Source organism: Malaya genurostris, chromosome 2, assembly GCF_030247185.1.
Source record: "Malaya genurostris strain Urasoe2022 chromosome 2, Malgen_1.1, whole genome shotgun sequence".
NCBI lineage: Eukaryota > Metazoa > Arthropoda > Insecta > Diptera > Culicidae > Malaya > Malaya genurostris.
Genome location: NC_080571.1, coordinates 174,890,778 through 174,911,457, shown reverse-complemented (window position 1 = coordinate 174,911,457; position 20,680 = coordinate 174,890,778). Strand labels below are relative to the sequence as shown.

Here is a 20,680-nt window from a genome sequence, read left to right as displayed (position 1 = left end):
AAGAGGCTAAGAACCACATTTGGGCCTGAATTGCGCATTGTCCAGTCGTTTACCAACCTTCCGGAGCAGATGGTTAATTCTGCCAACTGGGAACTGAAGAAAAGCACGGTTCGAGCGGGACTTTGCATTCCCTTAACTTTTCCTCCTTTCTCACGGCCAGACATTTTTTTTGTGTGCTTCTTCGTAAAAATTTCACGAAACGATGCTAACAGCTAGGATGCTAACTCGGTAATACTGGTTGTCACATTTATATTTTTTACATTAAATATTTTGTTTATTATCAATTTTGCTACAATATTTTAGTTATACAGTTTGTAACTTTACATCTATGGTATTATCTGCTTAGTCTATGTATTAATTTTATTTCTTATTGTTTTAGTCCTACATTGTTGGTGATTTTTAATACATGTTTGGATTTATATCCTTGGAATTGTATATTTTTATCTACTTAACCTGAACTAATTTAATCTAACTCTAGCTGTAAAGCGTTCTAATCATGGAATGTTCAGAAATAGAACTTATTGTGTGTGTTTTCAAATTTCTGCTCGATTGTTCATTGTTCAGAAATTGTATGTACATGAGAAGTTCTAGTCCATCGAGGTAAATTCAAAATCATTTTTTAAAATATGTTTGAACGATTTGAAGCTTGTTTTTGTGACATTTTGCCAATTATTCCCCTATTTGCTATAAACAGCTAGTTTGTTTTGAGGCGATAATTTAGGTTTTCTGTTAATCAATGGGTAGAGAGATCTCAATAAAATGTTGCATTTTAACACTATTTTGTCTTCATGAGACCTAACCAGAGACTTGCTATCCATGGTTAGTCCTAGATAAACTGCATCATTCAACCAATCTATTTCAGAGCCATTTATTTTAATTTTTTATTCTCAGGTGTAAAAATTGGGGAAATATGGCAGCTTAAGTTTTAGTTTCGTTGATCCATATTTTCCAACTGATGAAATAATCAACCAGTACATCCATTCCTCTCTGCATTTTGTTTACTAATGAACGAGTTATGCGGTCTTTGTAGATAAGGAAGGTCATCGGCAAACAGTGAGAGTATTATGCCATCACTCGGAAGTGCCGGAATATCTGACGTAAAAATGTTGAACAATATTTAACCAAGGATACTGCCTTGAGGAACACCAGCGGGAACATGCAAAATTATCTGATGATAAGTTGTTAACAAAGACTTCGAAACTTCTGTTAGACAGATAGTTTTTTACTATTTTTATTAGATAGGTTGGGAAGTTGAGATGATACATTTAATGAATTAGGCCATCGTGCCAGACATTGTCAAACGCTTTTTCAACGTTTAACAAAATCATGCCAGATGTTTTCGAAACAGTTTTATTCCTCGAGAGGGTGTTATTGACTCTGACCAATTGGTGAATTGTAGAACGACCTCTTCTAAACCCAAATTGTTCTTCAGGAAAAGTGTTATTGGTGTCTGCAAAATCTAACAAACGGGAAAGATTTGTTTTTTCGAATATTTTGGGCAGTGAAGATAAGGGACTGATCGGACGATAGCTCTTCGGACCGGTGGGATCCTTTCCAGGTTTTTTTATTGGGATCATTTTGGCCACTTTCCAACTAGGGGGGAAGTAGCTAACGACCAAACATTGGTTGAAATTAGATGCAAGATGTTGGAAAAATCTAACGCTAAGGTGTTGAAAATAGAGTCAGCACCCGGAGCTTTCATATTTTTTTACCTTTTGATGTTTTTTTTTCAATTCTTCTTCTGCGATTAAGTGATTAGAAGCAATTAGAAAGCATTCTATCAACAGTTTCAACAGTGGCTGAAACAGTAGTTTCATGAAGACTGACCGAGACGGCGGGAACTAACAATATGTTGACCTAAAGCAGTAGCTTTTTCAACCGGTGTTATGAGCAAACAGTCATTCAGGTAAAGAGGTGGTATCGGTTTCGCCTTGTTTTTAAGAAGTTTAGACAATTTCCAGAAAGGTTTAGAATAATTATCGAGCTTACCGATATCGTCTGAGAATTCCCTGTTTTTGATGTCGTTCATTCTTTGCCTAATGATGTTAGTGAGATTATTAGCTGAAGTTTTTTTCCTGAGTCCTGTTCTCTGGTACTGGCTTCGATAAATATTTCTTAACATAATTAAAGTTTTAGTGGTGGAATCAATGGTGATAGATTTACGGAATATTGGTATTTCTCTTATGTTTAGTTCACGAGCTTTGGCGATGGCACGTTCAACTTCATTTGGTTGTCTGTCGATGTCCTGTTCTGATTCTGGATGGCGATCGTAATTAATGTTGTTGTCCACATTGTCGACATGATGATAATCACGTCTAGTACGTTGCTGGGTTTCAACACCGGACCTGACTTCCACCACAACTGTCGGAATTGAGGTTTTCAATTATGACAGGATAAGATATGTTCTCAGCAAGATTTTTGATAAACAGGTCGATGATGGAGCATACGCTGAACTGTCCGGACTCAGCATAGTGTAGTAACCGTTTTGAAGGTCGTCGTTTAGCACTGCTCCATTTCGATTGTTTCTGGTATTTCCACAGGCTTGATGCCTGGCATTGATATCACCGGCGATGATGAATTTATTTCGTCCTCTTGTCAGCTTCTGCAGATCATTTCTTAGTTGTGATTGAGTTCCTTGGTTTCGTGAGCACTCTCTAGGGCAGTATGCTGTGATGAATTTTATCCTTCCAATCGTCGTATCCAATTCAACTCATAGCGACTCGATGGATTTCGTACCGAAGCTAAGAAGTACAGAAAACATCACACCGCCTCTGACTGCAATCGCAACATCACCGCCTCTAGAGTGGGTTTGATCCAGGCGAATGATGACGTAGTTCGGTATTGAGAAGGACATTTTTGGTGACAAATGTGTGTCCGTGATAACACACATCGACGCACTGTTTTCCTACGATGTCCGATAGTTCAACTTGCTTTGGACGCACTGAGCAGGCATTCCAATTCATCATTTTTAATGTTTCACACACCGTATTGAGTAAAAAACGAACCAAGCACTTGAATCTGCTCCATTTTCGTCTTGCCACCACGAAGCGCAGAGCTCATGTCGACGAAAATGTTCATCAACTCCTCAGAAGTAAATAGCGGTTTACAGTTTACAGTAGGGCCATCATCAGTAGTGTTGAAACCAGGTGGTGGGATGATTGGATCCGGTAGATTATTCAACATGGGGAAATTCACTGGGTCCAATGGCGATATAGGTGGTAAAGGTGGAACCTTCTTCTTCGTCGGTTGTCGTTGAGGTGCAGCTTGTTTCCTTGTTTTCAGGGCAACTTCGCTCAGTTGCTTCGCGGCGCCCAGCGCAGTTCGCACTGCGAGGGGTCAATTCCTCTTCAACTGCACACTCGTTGATAGCATGATTCGATTGGCATCGGTTGCAACGGGTAATCATGTGGAAATTTCGAGCACCATGCCCGAAGTGTAGACATTTCATGCAGTGAGATAGATCTCTGAGGTAGGGTTCCCATTTCACGATGACATGATCCATGGCATTCAGTTCCTTAAGCTTTATCAATGTGGTCGTACCTCTCTTGAAATGTATTCGGTGGCGTGACAATGCGTCTCTGTACGTGCATTTATCCTCTTCTCGACGTTTAATTCGATGAATTGTCAGACCCGGTTTTTTTAAGTTTCCAGAAGGTGTAAATCAATGACTCTTCGTTGACTAACGGAAGTCCTCTCATCACAACGGTTTTTTACTGGGATTGTCATGACTCAAAAATTCAGCTTTCGTTTCCTGAAGATGTTTCATTACCAGATCATACTCGTCCTGTGAGTTGAAAAGCAGTATGGTCCCAAGCTGCATAACTTGAATGTTGTTCGACATTCAATGAATGTAGAGCCTTCCGCAATGAGTGTTAATCCGCATTGGCAACCATCAACGGTGGAAGCTTAATTTTTCTGGTCACTGTTTTCCAAGTGGCCTTATCCATATTATCCGGATCGATATTCGGATTGGTATCAGTATCCAGCGAAGCGTAGATGTTCATTATAGCCACTGACACATGGCTGACAGATGATCCTCTGGAACTTATAATTTTCTTCCGCTTCACGGACCGTCCCGAACTGTCTCTATCACAATTGGTCGCCTTAAGCGACAACTTCGCAGGCAGGGCATGAAGCGCAAAAGAAGATCGAATTTTTACAAAGGGGCTATCCCTACTGCGCTGCCTCTAGCAGGTATAAAACGGTGGTTCTTGTGGAAGATATCGTCATTCAAGTGAAAACAGCTACTCTGAACGCACGTAATCGATCGCACGATGGCACCGAAAATCAGTGGAAAGGCAGCCAAAAAGTCCGGCAAGGCCCAGAAGAACATCTTATCAGTGCTACAGATCATCATAAAGAAATTGTTGAATTTTCTCTTTCGTACCAGAAGCATCAGATTTATCAAAATGGAAATAGACAAAGTTTTCACCGTCACTAGCACATTCAATTACGACTCACGCCATGAGAAGGTTGTCACATATGCAGATTAATTTCTATTTTACTTTTGAAAAATACAAACTTAAATGTTGCGAAAGGAAAGAATCCCTTAACACCGCAATGTATCCTCTAAGAGAGTGAGAAAGAGAGATAAGTTTTTAATATGAGAAATAAATACATAGTGCTGAGCTTCTCAACTGAAGGCAAATTTTCTAAAAATAGCGATTCCTCATTCATTAATTGACAATTTCGGTGACATATGTGCACTGTTGGTTGTTCTACATATTTCGCCAGATACAACCTACAAAGAGAAGCAATTTTTCATCACCGGAGGAAAAAGCGCCACCAGGAAGACCAAGATCGCGAAGCGATGGAACAGCTGTACCGCGCAAATGACACACGGAAGTTCTATGAGAAGGTGAACCACTCACGTAGAGGCTACACGCCACAGGCCGAAATGTGCAGAGATACCAGTGGTAATCTTCTCACGAACGAACGAGGTGATCGACAGGTGGAAGCAGTACTATGACGAGCATCTGAATGGTGAAGTACAAGATACAGAGAGCGGCATAGGAATCAATCTGGATTCACGCTCAGCCAACGACAGATTCCCAGCACCTGATCTGTCGGAGAGTGAGGAGATCGGCAAGTTGCGGAGCAACAAAGCCACGGTTTCCCGGATAAACTGACGCTATTGGTTAAATTAACGATGGATAGAGTGATGTGCTACGTCCGAATATCTGGGACGCTCTCGAGTCCCTTCGAATCTCGGAGAGAGGTGTGATTCGAAGAGTGAGAAGCGAGGATCGACACGAGTGGCACGATCTTCCGAAAGTCCGTACAACTTTTTGGTTTCGTTGACGATATTGATATTGCGACACGTAACCTTGAAAGGATGACGGAAACCTACATCGGACTGAAAGTAGAAGCTAGGTGTATCGGACTGGTCATAAGTGCGTCAAAAACAAAATACATGAGAGGAAGAGGCTCTAGAAAAGAAACACTTCGCATCCCACCACGAATATTGATAGACGGTGACAATATTGAGGTGGTTAACGAATTTGTGTATTTGGGCTCACTGGTGACCGCCGATAAAGACACCAGCTAAGAAATTCAGAGACGTATTTTGGCAGGGAATCGTGCGTACTTTGGACTCAGAAAAACCTTTCTATCGAGAAAGTATGAAACCACCCGAAATTTACAATCTACAAAACGCTCATTAGACCGGCTGTTTTCTATGGCCACGAGACCTGGACTATGTTGGCGGAGGACCAACGCGCCTTCAGTGTTTTCGACAGAAATGTACTGAGGACCATCTATGGCGAAGTGCAGATGGAAGGCGGAACGTGGAGACATATGAATCACGACTTGCAACAGCTGCTAGGAAACGTCTTGGACGTCTACGATGGGCTGGGCATGTCATAAGGATGTCGGACGACAGATCAGTGAAAATGGTTCTTGAATCTAATCTGACTATGCTTGATACAGCAAAGGACACCCCAGGACTATAGCTGTTAGATAGATAGATAGAGTTCGAGTATTCCTCACTCTCATTTTCTACGTTACGATTCCTCATTCGTCTGGCCGTATTCAAAAAAGTGCTCATTGAGGTTTCTCTTGACTAACCTTCGACAAAATGTCTCCAATAATTACATTTCTTGGCCCGATTCAACAGATACATTTGGACTTAAGACTAACAATTATAAATCTATAATCCTATAACTGGCTGATGACACCAAGCATTACATGGCAGTAATAGTGCTTTTTCTTAAAAGATGAGAGAGAAGAAATTTATCAAAATTCTGAGGAGTTCCTCCTCCTCGTTTGAAAAACGTCTTGAAAGCATTTAGTTTCGCGTGTTTAGCATCTGAGCACACATTGTGCCACCAAGGGTTTCTACAATTCTACAATTTCTGAAAACTTCAGTAATTCTGTTGGTGAATGTGAAACAGAGCTTACTGGAATATTGTCTTTTCTTGAGCTATTTCCTGGATTTATTTGTGAATTTGACAAACAAGGAGGCAAAGTTTTTGCTTTTATATTTGGCTTTTTAGATTTAACACGGGGATCTTTTGTTGAAGGTGTAATTTTAGGTGTCTTTTTTATAATTTGGGAGGGGAGTTCCTCCTCTTAACAGAACCTTGAGGAGTGAATTCACTATTTTCATCATAGTAAGATTCATCTGTTTCATTGTTTCAAACATTTCTGCATATGTGCGCTTAGACCGAGCTTTTAAAGAAAGCCTAATTATGTATTAACACAACTTTAATGAAACGCATACTGAGAGATCATGAGTACTCTCCCCACAACAAACACATTTTTCAATATATTTATCGCAAAGATTATCCTTATGGGGCCCTTGACATTAAATACATTTAGACTTATTACTACAATAAGTAGCTGTATGTCCGAATTTTTTACAGTTCGTGCAATTTATAACATGCGAGTTTTAACGGTATAGACATGGCTAGGCAACGAAGATCCGACAAATGTTACTCGAAACGAAACTGAGGGACGATAAGACTTATTTCCATCGACAATAGATGCCTCGTACGATTGCTTGCACTCGAGTAACTTAACTCCCTCAAGCAAGGAGTTTTTGAAACGACCAACTCCATGTTTAAGTAAATCATCGGCTGTCAGACTTGCTTCAGTGACAACACCGTCAATTTCCACCTCCTGTGATGGAATGTAAACTCTATATTCAACAGCAAATAATTTACAGGTTACAATTTCATTCGTTTGTTTCAAATCATTAACAACAACTCGAATTTTATCTCTATTAACTTTAGAGAATTCTACAACTTCACAAAAATATGATTTAAAATCCTTTGTAATTCACATAAAATTTAATACCTTTTCTTGTTTTCTAAAATAGACATCCATGGCCCAGTGGTATCCTCTGGATAATGTTTAGCCCTTTGAGTATTTAAGATCTTACTAGTATCCGGAATCGGTTTCGGATGATCTTCCATGTTATCATCCATTATATTAACTGTATTTTCTTGTAAATTAAAAATGTCAAAATAAAAACTTATGTATAGTAAAAATCGTACCTTTCGATCCTACGTAGCGTACAATTTCTGGTATCTGGTAGATCAGCACTGGGTTACTTTAGCACCTCTGTGCCTTTACACCCCTTCGTCTTCGCACCTTCATGCGATGCCACCTCTGTGACTCGTCACTTCTATGCTCTCACACCTCTGTGTCTCTACACCTCTGTGCTTATGAATGGGATGGCCTTCATTGTTAGCTTTTCAGTCGGAAACGCCCCGAATATTGCCCAGGCGATTAGCATTAGCAGTATAAACTACCTGCAACCGTCAACTCACGAGCCAGTATAATCGAAACATATCCCCTTCGCTTGGTTTTTACTGAATGAACTGACATTTGTTGGGCACAGTCTACGATGTTTTGGTTCGAAACACCAGAATGCGATTTGAAATAAATATTTTTCTTTTATTTGATGGGCAGCTAATCGTTCACCGCTTGAAGATGCTTATAACTTTATCACCTTAGTTACAGATTGTAATTCTCAAGAGGTAATTCACCAGCAAAATGTGCACAGGGCTTTAAGAAATAAACACACTATATACACTATCACTTCATTTTAGCAGCAATTTTTCAAGCGTTAAGCGTTTTAATGTTAATGTTAACATGAACTGTCCGAAAGTACGTTACTCGCAAATTAAATTAAAACATTTATACTGTAGCAATATCTATTCAGTACATGGAAAGCTTGTTTTACAATAAGCTCAACGTAGTATTATCCTTACGTAGTTGATACGAAGCACGTTCAATTCCTCTTTCAAATTTTCAACAAACGTTTCTGTTAAAATGAAGAGGAATTTTGTATTGCGATTCGATGTCTTCGTTCTCAGTCAACTGACAGCATTCGAAAACAGCAATTTCGTTTACCTGAATGATTGTGACAAAATCAACAGATATGTTAGTAAAGTAAACAACATTTTAGTTGAAACAACCAGGGCGTGAAACAACAATTTCAGTTCAGTTATTAAATTCAGTTCTAGTTATTAAATTCAGTTCTAGTTCCTAGTCTAGAGCTTAGGTTCTGGTGTAGATAATTAAATGATGGCAAAACTTTTAGAACCATGTCCGTCGTCAATAAGTCACACTTTAGTATAGATGCACCGTTACAATTCTGGAAGCGAAGCAGTAAAAATTGCGAAATTCATACAACAAATATACTTTTACGACAATTACTGATATTCGGGAATGTGACAATTTTCTCGAAAATGGTTTCACCGATTTCAACCAACTTAAACTCATTTGAAATCTTCTATTGTGTCATAGAACATGTATTAAGGTGCAAGTGACGTATCCACCAAAACGCCCGTTTTTCCGTTAATTTTCTTGGAATAGGCTTAACATATTGTAACAAACTTAAGCTCGTTTGAAAGTAATTATTGGGTTCTGGATATAATTTTACTAGTGACTAGTGACAAAATGCACTGTTTTCTTACTGCTCAAATTTCTCAGATATGACTGAACCGATTTTAATAAACATTCGTCGTTTTAAAGTTACTATTGAATTATTATTCCAATTGCTATCACTTCTTGCTCCGGAGATATATACTGATATAAGAGACGTAACCGACAGAACGCTCGTTTTTGTTTAAACGCTCATTTTTATCAAAGATTGCTTAACCGATTTCATCAAGCTTAGGTTCATATGAAAACCCTCATAATATTATTGAAAAAATGCAATTATCATATGAAAAATTATTTATGTATTGGAAACATAATCATATTAATGATGCAACCAACAAATAGCATTTTTTCTAGCCGCACAAATTCATAAACACTGAATCATATTTCTTGTAATCTACCCGAACCAATCTGAATGAACTTATTTCAATAATCAAAACGGTTTTAATGAGACTGTGTGAATAGAAAGAGAAAGACAATATCAATCAAGATCAAGAATAATATTTATCTAAATATGCGTGCATACAATAATCACACTTTCTTTTTTTCTTCCAGGTTCTGCCTTTTTGTATTTACGTTATTTACGATTATTGCTACAGTCACTGTGTTACTATCTGCTCCACATATAATAGTGCAATAATGACGACTTGAATTTTTATATGAAAACTTGTTATATAGGTGATCTATTAAAATTTATAAGATTTTTAAAATGAAAGACGTGTAAATCAAGTTAGAAGTTAATTAGATTTTAATAAAACAAAACAGTTAAAAACTGCCGACAAATAATGGTGAACGAGAACATCTAAACATCATAAATAACTATTTAATGAACACGCATACATAAAAAGAACCGATAAAAAATAAATATTTTTCTAACAATACCCGTTTGATATAATATTTCTAAGCATAAATCCTCGAATATAATTAAGCAACTGTTCCTGCAATCATTATCAAAGCACTCAAAAAAATGATAGGAACTTGAAAGATGTCTTTACATCTTTAATTTGATGTATTCCGTCAATGATAAATGCGCATTGTAAGTACCTACCGATAACATAAGAGGATTTTATAAGTCATTCAGAGTAACAAATGTATAATATACTTTTCGCGACAGAATATAAATGAAATATGCACTATACAATTAAATAACAAATGTGAAATCTTTCACTTAAAACGTACACAGCTTAGATGAGGATCAAGTTTTATATAATCCTTGGATAGACATTATCAATATTGTGTTGAATGAATCATCTATATGTAGATGGTAAAAAATCACATCTGATTTAAAGATAAACAGAAAATATCGTATATATTTCCGATATACGCGCAGTATAGTAGTTAATGTGAACAACGTGATAAATTTATAGATTTTCGTTCTATACAGCGACATGTTAATACGAAGAAATTTAAATACGCGAGAATATATGTAGATTTGTTAAGTTTATCAACTTTTGTGAACAACTAATACATGTTCGACTGCCCAACATATTTCTTCCATATTAGCTGTAATTTTTCAATTTCAACAGAGGTTGTTATTTCCGGTTTTGTGTTATTTATGCTGTTTGTTGCAATGCTGTTTTAGAAATAGTCATATAGTGTAATAATAGTGTACTATCAATACGCTGTTTACAATTCAATGTTGCACCCATCACTCAAATCCATCACTCAAATCCATCACTCAAATATTAAAACAAAAAGTTTCCATCGTAACGAATTAAATTCATACCAAAGATTGAGATTTTTTCCAATTTCTCATAACCACCGATAATTGCACACTTCAATTCCTCGAAAACAACATTTTGTTTCTCTTCATAGAAAGGTAATAGAACTACTGGAAAACCCGATATGGATTGGTTCGGATACCCCTTGTAATATATACTGACTCAGTTCGAACAGTTTTGAAAATGGCTAATTACCGAGGAATAGTTTCACTTTGAGCAGTCTTAAAGTTATTTGAAAAAAATGTTCTTGACTTTTTAATGAATCGCAACACCGATGTAAGCCTTAAACGATCTACTAATTTAGTATCCTACACTTCGTTTATCATTTGATAGCTACAATCGCGTCTACAGGTCGATGCAATTTACACAGATTTCACTGCGCTTTCACCATCAAATAGCAATAGCTATACTTGACAGGCTCGGCTTTAACGGTGCTATACTGAAATGGATGCAGTCATACCTCATTGGTCGGGAGATGTCTGTGAATATAGGAAACAGGATAAAAACAGCATTTGCTGTTAGTTCTGGAGTGCCTCAAGGAAGTCACTTAGAACTTTCTATATTCTTATTCTTGTCTATCACAGTAGAGGCTGTAGTATAGGCATTAAATTGAAGTGGTAAAAAGTAGCTTCCCCGCAAGTGAGTCTGTCTGTGCACCGGTTTTGTATCGGTATCGACAGTAGACGCTATTCCCACAGACTAACAGACATGACAGTATGAGTAAATTCTTATAAAAAATAATTTTTCGTGATGCACTAGCTCCACCTATATTGTACTGCGCGAACTATTTACTATCTGTACACCCCTTGTGTTATGTAAAAGTTTTTTTACTAGTTGGTTTCCCCTCGTTTGTCAACACCGATCAGCTGCTTGCAGGGATGCCTGATTTCATCAAAATATTTGAAAATGAATCGTCACAATAAATTATTGGATTACGTTGATAATATATTTAACTTTTTCGCGATGTTGGAAGGTAACCATTTATTTGACTCAACGTTGTTCATCTAGACTATTTTTTATTGTGTCGGTAGTTTTCACCAGAAATTATATGGCGGCAGACCAGAAGCAAGTAAATATTGTAACAAAACGGGTTCGATTTTATCTTGCGTTGGAGGATGAGAAATAGGCACAATTATGTATATAGTTTTGGCCATATGTATTAAATCTGTATCCTGCATGAAATTCGCATGGACGTATACAAATCAATATATTACAGGTAATTCTGTATGAATGGCAACTCTGTTGGTAAATGAAAAAAATAAACACAGTCTAGATGACAGACAGGATGTTTTTGATAGGGTAACGTGGCACCATCATGACACATGTGAGTACTGTCCCAAATAAAGGAATATTCGAAAAGACCGTTAAAATGATTGAAGAATCTAATTTGAGTGTCCTGTCTGTCAGTCTGTGCTATTCCTATTTTCGCATATCCTCAGACAGCAACGTGCAGTACTATATCACCATTGTTTGCTACCCGCATTGCAGCAACCAAACAATCCTGAGTCAAGGTTAAGCTGATACACAACGAAGCAGTGAAAGAGCAACTCAAATAACAGATTGTCGGGTCATACTGTTAGGTGTTTTTTCGATTTTTTTCTTTTAACTTTTACTATTTATATATTTTCTTATTCACTTTTATTTTAAATGCCGGAGACTCTTTTACTCCCGTACTAAATATATAAATATTTATAACAATGGGAGTGTCTCGGAGGGAGGCGAAGTTTTAATGAACGAAGAACATTTAAAAACCGAGTCTGTATTCGAGGTGCCACTATCTCTTCCTCCGATACCACCATCCCTCTCTGAGATATTGCTTGCTCGTCGGTGTGGTCCGTGACGAAAGTATGACGATCGAAGATTTGATGAAGGACGGGGTAGGCCGTTTTACAAACCCCGACCTTCAACCAGTGAAACTTTTTGAGTGCAAACAGTTGAACTTCAAATCGATAGATGGGAAATTTCACCAATCGGACTCATTTCGCGTGATCTTTGCCGGATCTGCATGTCAAACTATTTAGTAGTGGGTGGAATTCGTCTACCTGTTCGGCTCTATCCACCACGGGTAATGCACTGTACAAGCTGCAAACAGCTAGAGCATACAACAACCTATTGTTGCAACAAACTGCGATGCGCAAATGCGGAGAGACCCATTAGGACGATCTCTGCAGAAGAGCAGCGAAAAAGTTTTGATACTGCGGGGAGATTCCTAATAATCTATCGGTACATACAGCGAGCGGAAAAATTGAAGTGATCCGTGAAAGAACGCACTAAACCTTCTTCTGCGGAAATCCTTAAAAAAAACCACTCCATCGATCCCTGAGAACCCGTTTGCACTCTTGCCAGTTGAAGAGGATACCTCTGACGACCCCAACGAAGGACCTTCCTACACGCAGGTTGAAAGAAGCAGGGAGCTTCTCCAAAGCTTCCTCGTTAAGCCCTCAGACTGTCCACTTCGTCACAAAATAACCAAACAAAACGGGATTAAAAAGTGCTATTCATTTTATCGTATTAAACTCCCCTCAACATCGGGAATTGAAGTTGTTGCTTGCAAATTAATATTAAAGACAAAGATCTATGTATAGCTTCCATCTACATTTCTACCAGAGTCTCGATAGGACATTCACGGCTTGCAGACATCATAGAACTTCTTCCTTCACCGCAACTGGTACAGGATGGGGCTGGTTATATGATAACAACCGTTCTTCGTTAGGTAATCTGTGATCCTCACGGTAGCGATCTCTTACCGATCATGGTAAGTTCATGCTCAGACGAAACGAGTACCCAGCGCACAAACTAGTATGCGTTCTCCCAACCCATGGTGAGTGCTCAGAGGTGAAAACGAAAAAAGCCTGATTTTGATTTTGATTTCAAATGAAAAGTCCAGGGTTGTTACGAAAAATTTTAAAATCAAAACGCGCGAAGTCGAAAACAAAAACGCGTGAAATACGCGCGAAGTTGAAAACTAAAACGCGCGATATTTGAGCGAAGCGTTTACACCACTTTTTTGTGCAGGTGATGCTTATCGCAGAACTAACAGTGAAAATTAAATTGCTTACAATTTTGTGATTTTGAATGAAGTTAAACAGATTTCAGCAAAGACAATTATTTGCTTCGACATCTCCTTGCTCGGCAAGCTTTTCCTTCTTGGAAAGAATAATTTTAAGTTAGACCACATCAGGATGATCTGATTAATCTTTCTAATGACAGTTTCAATACAATTTATTGCTTCCTGTTTGGCTTCGTTTTCTGAGGCAGCGCCTTCTCCTGTTGTCGGATTTTACTCTGAATATCTTTTTTTCCTCCTCATATTTTATTCTTTTATTTGGAGCAGGGAAACGCTCACTGGAATTAGTTTCTGTCAAACTTGCTCTCCGGCAGGCGTAAAACCGTCATCTCTTACATCAATAATTACAATCATCCAAATGATACATTTCTTTAAATCTAGTGCTTCTAAAGCAACTAAATCTAATGAGACAATAACATGAAGAACGATTTCTTGATAACATTACGTGATAAATGGAAGTCAGAAGAATTGAAACATTTTTTAATATACGACACATGCTAGCAATGGGCTCGTTTTATCCATAATTAGTTAAAGCATAAGGAATCCGCAGAAAAAGTAGGATCAAAGATTACGACGTCGAAGGTCTAGTTACAGTAGCTCGAAGCAATCGATTCGCGACTGAAGTAGGTCTGCCACAAAACTAGCCTTACAAACATCGCGACGGATAGATGATAAATCGAGGCGAATCAGTTTGCAGCGGTCATGGCCACTCGGTAAGTTTAAATGGAAGACGTCGGAGAACGAGTCGGACGAAATTGAGTTAAATCGCTTCAATGCGTTGGATATCGATGAGGTGACCAGATAACAGCAGCATATTCGAGAGTTGAGCGAACGCAATACGGAGCTTCAAGCAATGTACATCATTCTTCAGTAACGTGGAAAATAAAACCTAATAGCTTAGAGGTTTTAAAAAAAGAGTAAAATCTATGTGCTCTTTGAACTTCAACTTGGAATTCAGAAGAACACCCAGGTCCTTAACAGACGATGCGCGTTTAAGAACAGTTTATGAAATATTATAGTCGAACTTGAATACAAACTTTTTGCGACTAAAAGATATGACGCAGCAATTAGAGGCATTTAAAACCATTTTGCTGATTTTACACCAATTAGTTAAATTATCTTACTGTTCTTGTAGGTACTCTCGAGTCAGCTACAGATTTGATTATATGAAATATTTGAAGGTCATCGACGAACGATAGTTTCATACACTTGATCGAAAAATTTAGATCTTTGAGATATAGTAAAAAATTTTAAACGGTCCAATGTGACTTCCTTAAGGAACTCCAGAGGTTACAGTCTTGTACAGTCTCTTATTTTCACTATCATTTCACGACCAGTTAGATAAGATCGAAGCCAATTTAAATATGATCCGTTAAATCCAAGTCTATATAACTTGTATATCGTTATTTTATGATTGATTTTGTCGAATGCAGCAGAGAAATCGGTGTTTATGAAATCTACTTGTAGACGTTTTTTTTTTATTTTTTTTTTTTATTTTTTTTTTATTTTTTTTTTATTATTTTTTTTTTTTTAAATAACTATTTATTGGAATATGAGTTGAAATTAAATTATTAAGATTTAAATTGGGTGTTCAGCCACAAGTGGTGACTTTTCAGCCCTGTTATATATATATGATTTGGTTATTACCATGAAGACATCATTTGCTTCCGCAATTCTGAGATTTTTGTGTAGGGAAAATTCTAAACCTACTTGTATTGTGATAAATACTTGTAGACGTGCTTGTAAAGAACATATGATGAAGACAGTTTAGGTTACTAAATTTGTGGAAGTTGAACGATACCCTTGTTACTTGTTACCCTTGTTACTTTTTTTGTCGTGAATACGACTTATTTTATTATGGGGGGGCGTTTTCTAAATTTACACTGAACAAGAATAGGTAGAACTTAATCATGAATATCTCTTGTTGTACTAAATCCAACAACATATTTTTTTCTTCATGCTATAAAAAATATCATATGATAAGTGATAAAATCATCAGTGATCAGTAGCATTAAATAACCACAAATGATTCAAAATCATAGTTTTCTCAAATGTTTGGTATCAACGAGTATCAAAGAGAAAAACTTATGAGGCTTGTTTGTCTTTCTCGTGTTCGGACAATTAATTATTTAATTAGTAAAGAACTTTTTGATACTTTTTCCATAGAAATTCTTGCTCTGGAAATATGTGAGGAATTTTTTTTTCTCGAATAAATGCCTCACAAATCTCAAATAATGTTTCTTGCAATTCGCGCGAAATCCGCGCCATCGCATTAAAATCTGACCAAAAATCGCGCGAAATCCGCAAAATTCGCGAAATCCGCAAAAATCGCGAAATCCGCGCGACCGTAACAACCCTGAAAGTCTGATTAAAGCTAAGAAACGCGGTTACTGGCGAAGATTTTTTGACGGATTATCGAGAGAAACAGCAATGAGCAATCTTTGGAATACGGCCAGTCTCATCACGCGAACGAATATTCTAACCGCTGGATTTCTCTAAAAAAGTATGTCCCGATTCTGTTCCGGAACTGAAGATATCCCTCGTCGCGACATGGAATACAAACAAAACACCGCTTTCGATGGCAGAGTTCTCACTTGCGCTCTTGTCGTGTAACAATAGAGCCCCGGGTGAGACAGAATTAAATTCAACTTTTTGAAAAAATCTGCCTAAGTCTGCCAACAGGCGCTTGTTGAATTTATTGAACAAGTTTTTCCGAGTGTAATATTGTTCCACACGAATGGAGACTAGTGAGAGTATCGCCATTCAAAAACCTGGAAAACCAACCTCCAATCACAATTCATATCGGCCCATTGTTATGCTTTCCTGTATTAGGAAATTGTTGAAGAAAATAATTCTCTTCCATCTAGACAATTGGGTCAAGACAAATGAATTGCTTTCAAGTACACAATTTGGATTCCACAGGTGCAAAGGAACAAACGATTGATTAGAGTTGCTCTCAACAGGAATTCAAATGGCACTTGATCGTAAAGAACAAATGGCAACAGTTTTCCTTGACATCAAGGGTACATTCGATTCAGTTCCCACGAACGTTCTATTTGAGAACTTGCATCAGCATGGTCTTTCACCAGTCTTGAACAAGTATTTATATAATCTATTGTCGAAGAAAAACATGCATTTCGGCATGGTGATTTGACGACATCAATATTTAGCCACATGGGTCTTCCTCAGGGCTCATGCCTAAGCCCCCTTTTATACAATTTTTACGTGAACAACATTGATGAATGTATCAGCACATCTTGCACGCTAAGACAACTTGCCGACCACAGCGTTGAGTCTATTATAGAACCCAAAGCTGCCGATCTCCAAGGACCATTACAAGATACCCTCGACAACTTGTCAACATGGGCTCTTCAAATGGGTATCGAGTTCTCTACGGAGAACTGAGCTGAGCTGAGCTGGTTTAATTTTCAAGGAAGCGAGAACCAGCACAACTAAAGCTTCAACTAAGGGGGAAAACCATAGCTAAGGTCTTTATATTCAAATATCTCGGGGTCTGGTGGTCTGAAGTCGTCCAAGGGCACCTGGGGATGTCACATTAAGTATCTGAAACGAAAATTCACACAGAGAAGCAATATCTTTCGTACAATAGCCGGAACTTAGTATGACTCTCAAACAGTTGACCTGATCATGTTGTACAAACGACGTTGCCGTTTTCGCTCCGCTGCGAATCACGCATAATGATTGCTTATTCGATGCGACATCTTAAATCCGATGGTGATTGAAAACTTTGAAAATCTTGTCGAGATTAATTCATAGACTCGTTTTAGGTCACTGGCAACACTGTTGACTGTTATTGCAGCTCACTTTTCGAGCTCCGGTTATTTATAATAATTTTGTGATTATATTTCGCTAGCCGCAGGTTTCGGTTGCTTTCATTAATTCTTTAGTGTACCTGTGGTTGGAGTGAATTGTGCGATTAAGGATAAGTGGCCGTAATCGGTGTGTCTGGCCGAAAATAGTTCTTAGGCTTTCATCCTTTGGGCTATTTTTCAGAAAGTTCTTTTGTGTTGCAGGAGTGTGGTAGTGCCGCCTCGAATAGGTATTCGGGTCAGCTGCGGCTTGTCCCCTTCTATCAGTGCATCACGGTCGGTGCCTGTTGTGACGAAATATTGTTAGTGTGTGCGATATTGGGATAAGTGATTTAGTATATCTTTCCGTACGTTGTCTGTGGCAGAGTGCCCTGCGCTTCGGCAGCGCTCCTCAAAGTACCAGTTGTGTGCTGGGGGCTCTCGTTGTGCGCGAGCTGTATACCTGCAGTAAGGGCAAAAGCGGGAGTTCTTTTGAATGGATGTGTTGTGATTTGTTGGCGGTGCTCTGTTCGTGGACAGTGGTTCTGTTTCCTCGACTGATAGCGATTGCTCACTTGGCTGCTGAGGTTGAGTGAGACGGATTTAACGGACTGGTAGAACGATCTCCGTGTACCATCCGCAAGCATTTTTTTCAGTTGGTAGTTACAGTGTGGCTCCGTAGTGGTGGTGCTGTTGATGGTCTGACACGCCGCATGCTGCATGTTTACTTAAGGTAGGTGTTGCTTCATTTATTCTGTGAACAACTGGACTGTGCCTGCACCCGAGTTGGGCGGTTTGTCCGCTTCGACAGTTTACTCATATTTGCTTTACAATATATATTATTTTTTAGTAGTTGGTTTTTTTTCCCCTCTATAGGTTTTTTTTTTACCTTTTTGATGTGCATCTGTTAGATTTAAATAATTGTAATAACTATTTCATTTTGTCTCGTTATTTGTTTCCTCCGTTTTTTTTTCGTGCCCGATCTAGTATTGGAATATATAAATGGATTGTGAAGACGTGAATTATGATGACACTTGTGGCATTTGTCATCAGGAAGACACCAACAAAAGTGACCTTCTCACTTGCATGTACTGCTTTGCCTCTGCTCATCTGAAATGCCGTGGTATTACAGGTGTTGCAGCCAGGCGAGCTAAACAGCATCCTTAGTTTTGTTCGATAAAATGTTCAGATATTTATAAACGAATTGTTGATATGCAGAAAAATGAAAAATCTCTCATATCCTCAATAACTAGCAAACTTAATACAACTATATCAAATGCTGTATCTGCACAAATGCAACATGTACGGGAAGAGGTCAAAACCATAACTAGTGCTGCTGTGGAGTCTTCTCAAAACTTTTTGTCGGAGAAATTCGATGCTATTGCAAAGGATTTCAAAGACTTGAAAACTGAGAATGCTCGCCTGCAATTAGAAATTGAAAATTTAAAACAATCGCAGTCATCACTGACAGCTATTGTGAATAAACTTGAAATGAATTTCGATAGAGAAAATAAAAAGTCAGTTGCAAACAACGCGATGATACTTGGATTGCCCTCTCTCCCCAATGAAAATGTTACGGATCTTGTGTTGAAAACTTTTAAATGTATCGGTGTAAATATGTCTCAGGACTGTATTGTCTCCTCGTCCAGGTTATATCCGAACAACAAACATAATAATGCTGTTGTTCCAATCAGAGTTGCTTTTAAAACGGAAAGTATGAAAGATGCGTTGCTGAATAAGAAGCAGGAGTTCATTGAACATCAATGGTAGAGAGATGAGAGTCGCAATTCGTGAAGAGTTGTCGGCTTGCTCCTTGGAGTTACTAAGGGAAATGCGGGAACAGCAGAGGTCATTGAATATTAAATATGTATGGCCTGGTCGCGGTGGGATAATCTTGGTGAAAAAAGAAGATAATTCAAAAATAGACAAAATTAGTTGTAAACTAGACATTGCACGCATTATTAACCTATATAAACTAGACAATTCTGTTGTCTCTTCGCCAGAACAAATAGCTCCTAAACCAAAAAGAAATTGAATATTGTTTTTTTAACTTTTTAACTTTTTTAACTTTTTAACTTTTTCAACTCTTTTTTTTTTACTTTTATATTTTAATTAATTAAATGGACAACACACATCAGAAAAACTTCTACCACGACAATATTTATAATTTCAATGATAGCTACGTTAGTAATGATAAACAAACGTTAAAAATTTTACACTGGAATGTTAGAGGTATAAATGAACTGTCCAAATTTGACGTAATTCTACAGGACCTAGAAAATTGTAAAACTTCTATAGACGTTATCGTTATTGGAGAGACATGGCTTAAAAACGAAAACTGCATCCTTCACGAAATACCACAATATAGAGCCTATTTTGCTTGCAGGAATCACTCTAGTGGTGGTTTAGCTGTATACGTGAAACAAAACATTCAACATAGACTTATTATGGTTCATACTCTTGATGGGTTCCATCACATACACATTGAACTGTGTGTCAAAGGACAGTTTTATGATGTTCATGGAGTATATCGCCCGCCCAGTTTTGACTTTAATGATTTTTTTGTATATTTAGAAAGCTTAATGTATGAAGTCCAACCTAAACGTTCGTGCTTTATTGTAGGTGATGTGAATGTCCCTGTTGGGGTAGAGTGTTTTCGGCTTCTTTTAAGCAGAAATGCCACGAACGTTGCAGTTCAATCGCTAAAAGCTATATTTAATTACGTTAAATTCCATTCATTTCACAATATAATTTCTTACTTACATTGGTCTACCTTTACTCTTCCTTTCCTCCAACTTCTTTACGGTAAGTGTTTATTTTTGCTCTCTAAAAATAATATAATTTTGATATTTTTCATTTTCAGGTTTCTAATGTTACATTTCAAGTTACGTTATTCTAGGTGCAGCACCCTACTTTTTGAGAATCGTACGATGCGATTGGCGATCACTAGAATTGCGATTAGGTTAAGTTTCATGATTTCATCCTAGTTAGAGTACTCACGATTACAGATGTTAAGTATTCCGTTTTAAATTTAACGTTACGGAAACAGCTTTTGTATCGTATCACCGTGTCTTCTAACGCCAATTATTTCGTCGTTTGTTTTCGTATATTGATGACAACTAAAATGACATTATTTTTTTTCCCTTTGCGAATGACAACGGGATGTAGTGGTTTGTTTCCGTTACACCGTTTGC

General features: G+C 37.8%; 1 protein-coding gene across 10 annotated transcripts in view; it reads left to right on the top strand.

The window, feature by feature from the left end:
• LOC131427551 (neuronal acetylcholine receptor subunit alpha-7) overlaps positions 1 to 10,333 on the top strand; it is a 1,487,406-nt gene extending 1,477,073 nt beyond the window's left edge. For all 10 annotated transcript variants that reach the window (XM_058590843.1, XM_058590842.1, XM_058590845.1 and 7 more), the window contains one exon: positions 9,445 to 10,333. In XM_058590843.1, the coding sequence (XP_058446826.1) occupies positions 9,445 to 9,529 (85 nt within the window). In that variant the 3' untranslated portion in view covers positions 9,530 to 10,333. The remainder of the gene's footprint in view (positions 1 to 9,444) is intronic.
• Positions 10,334 to 20,680: the final 10,347 nt, after the last annotated feature.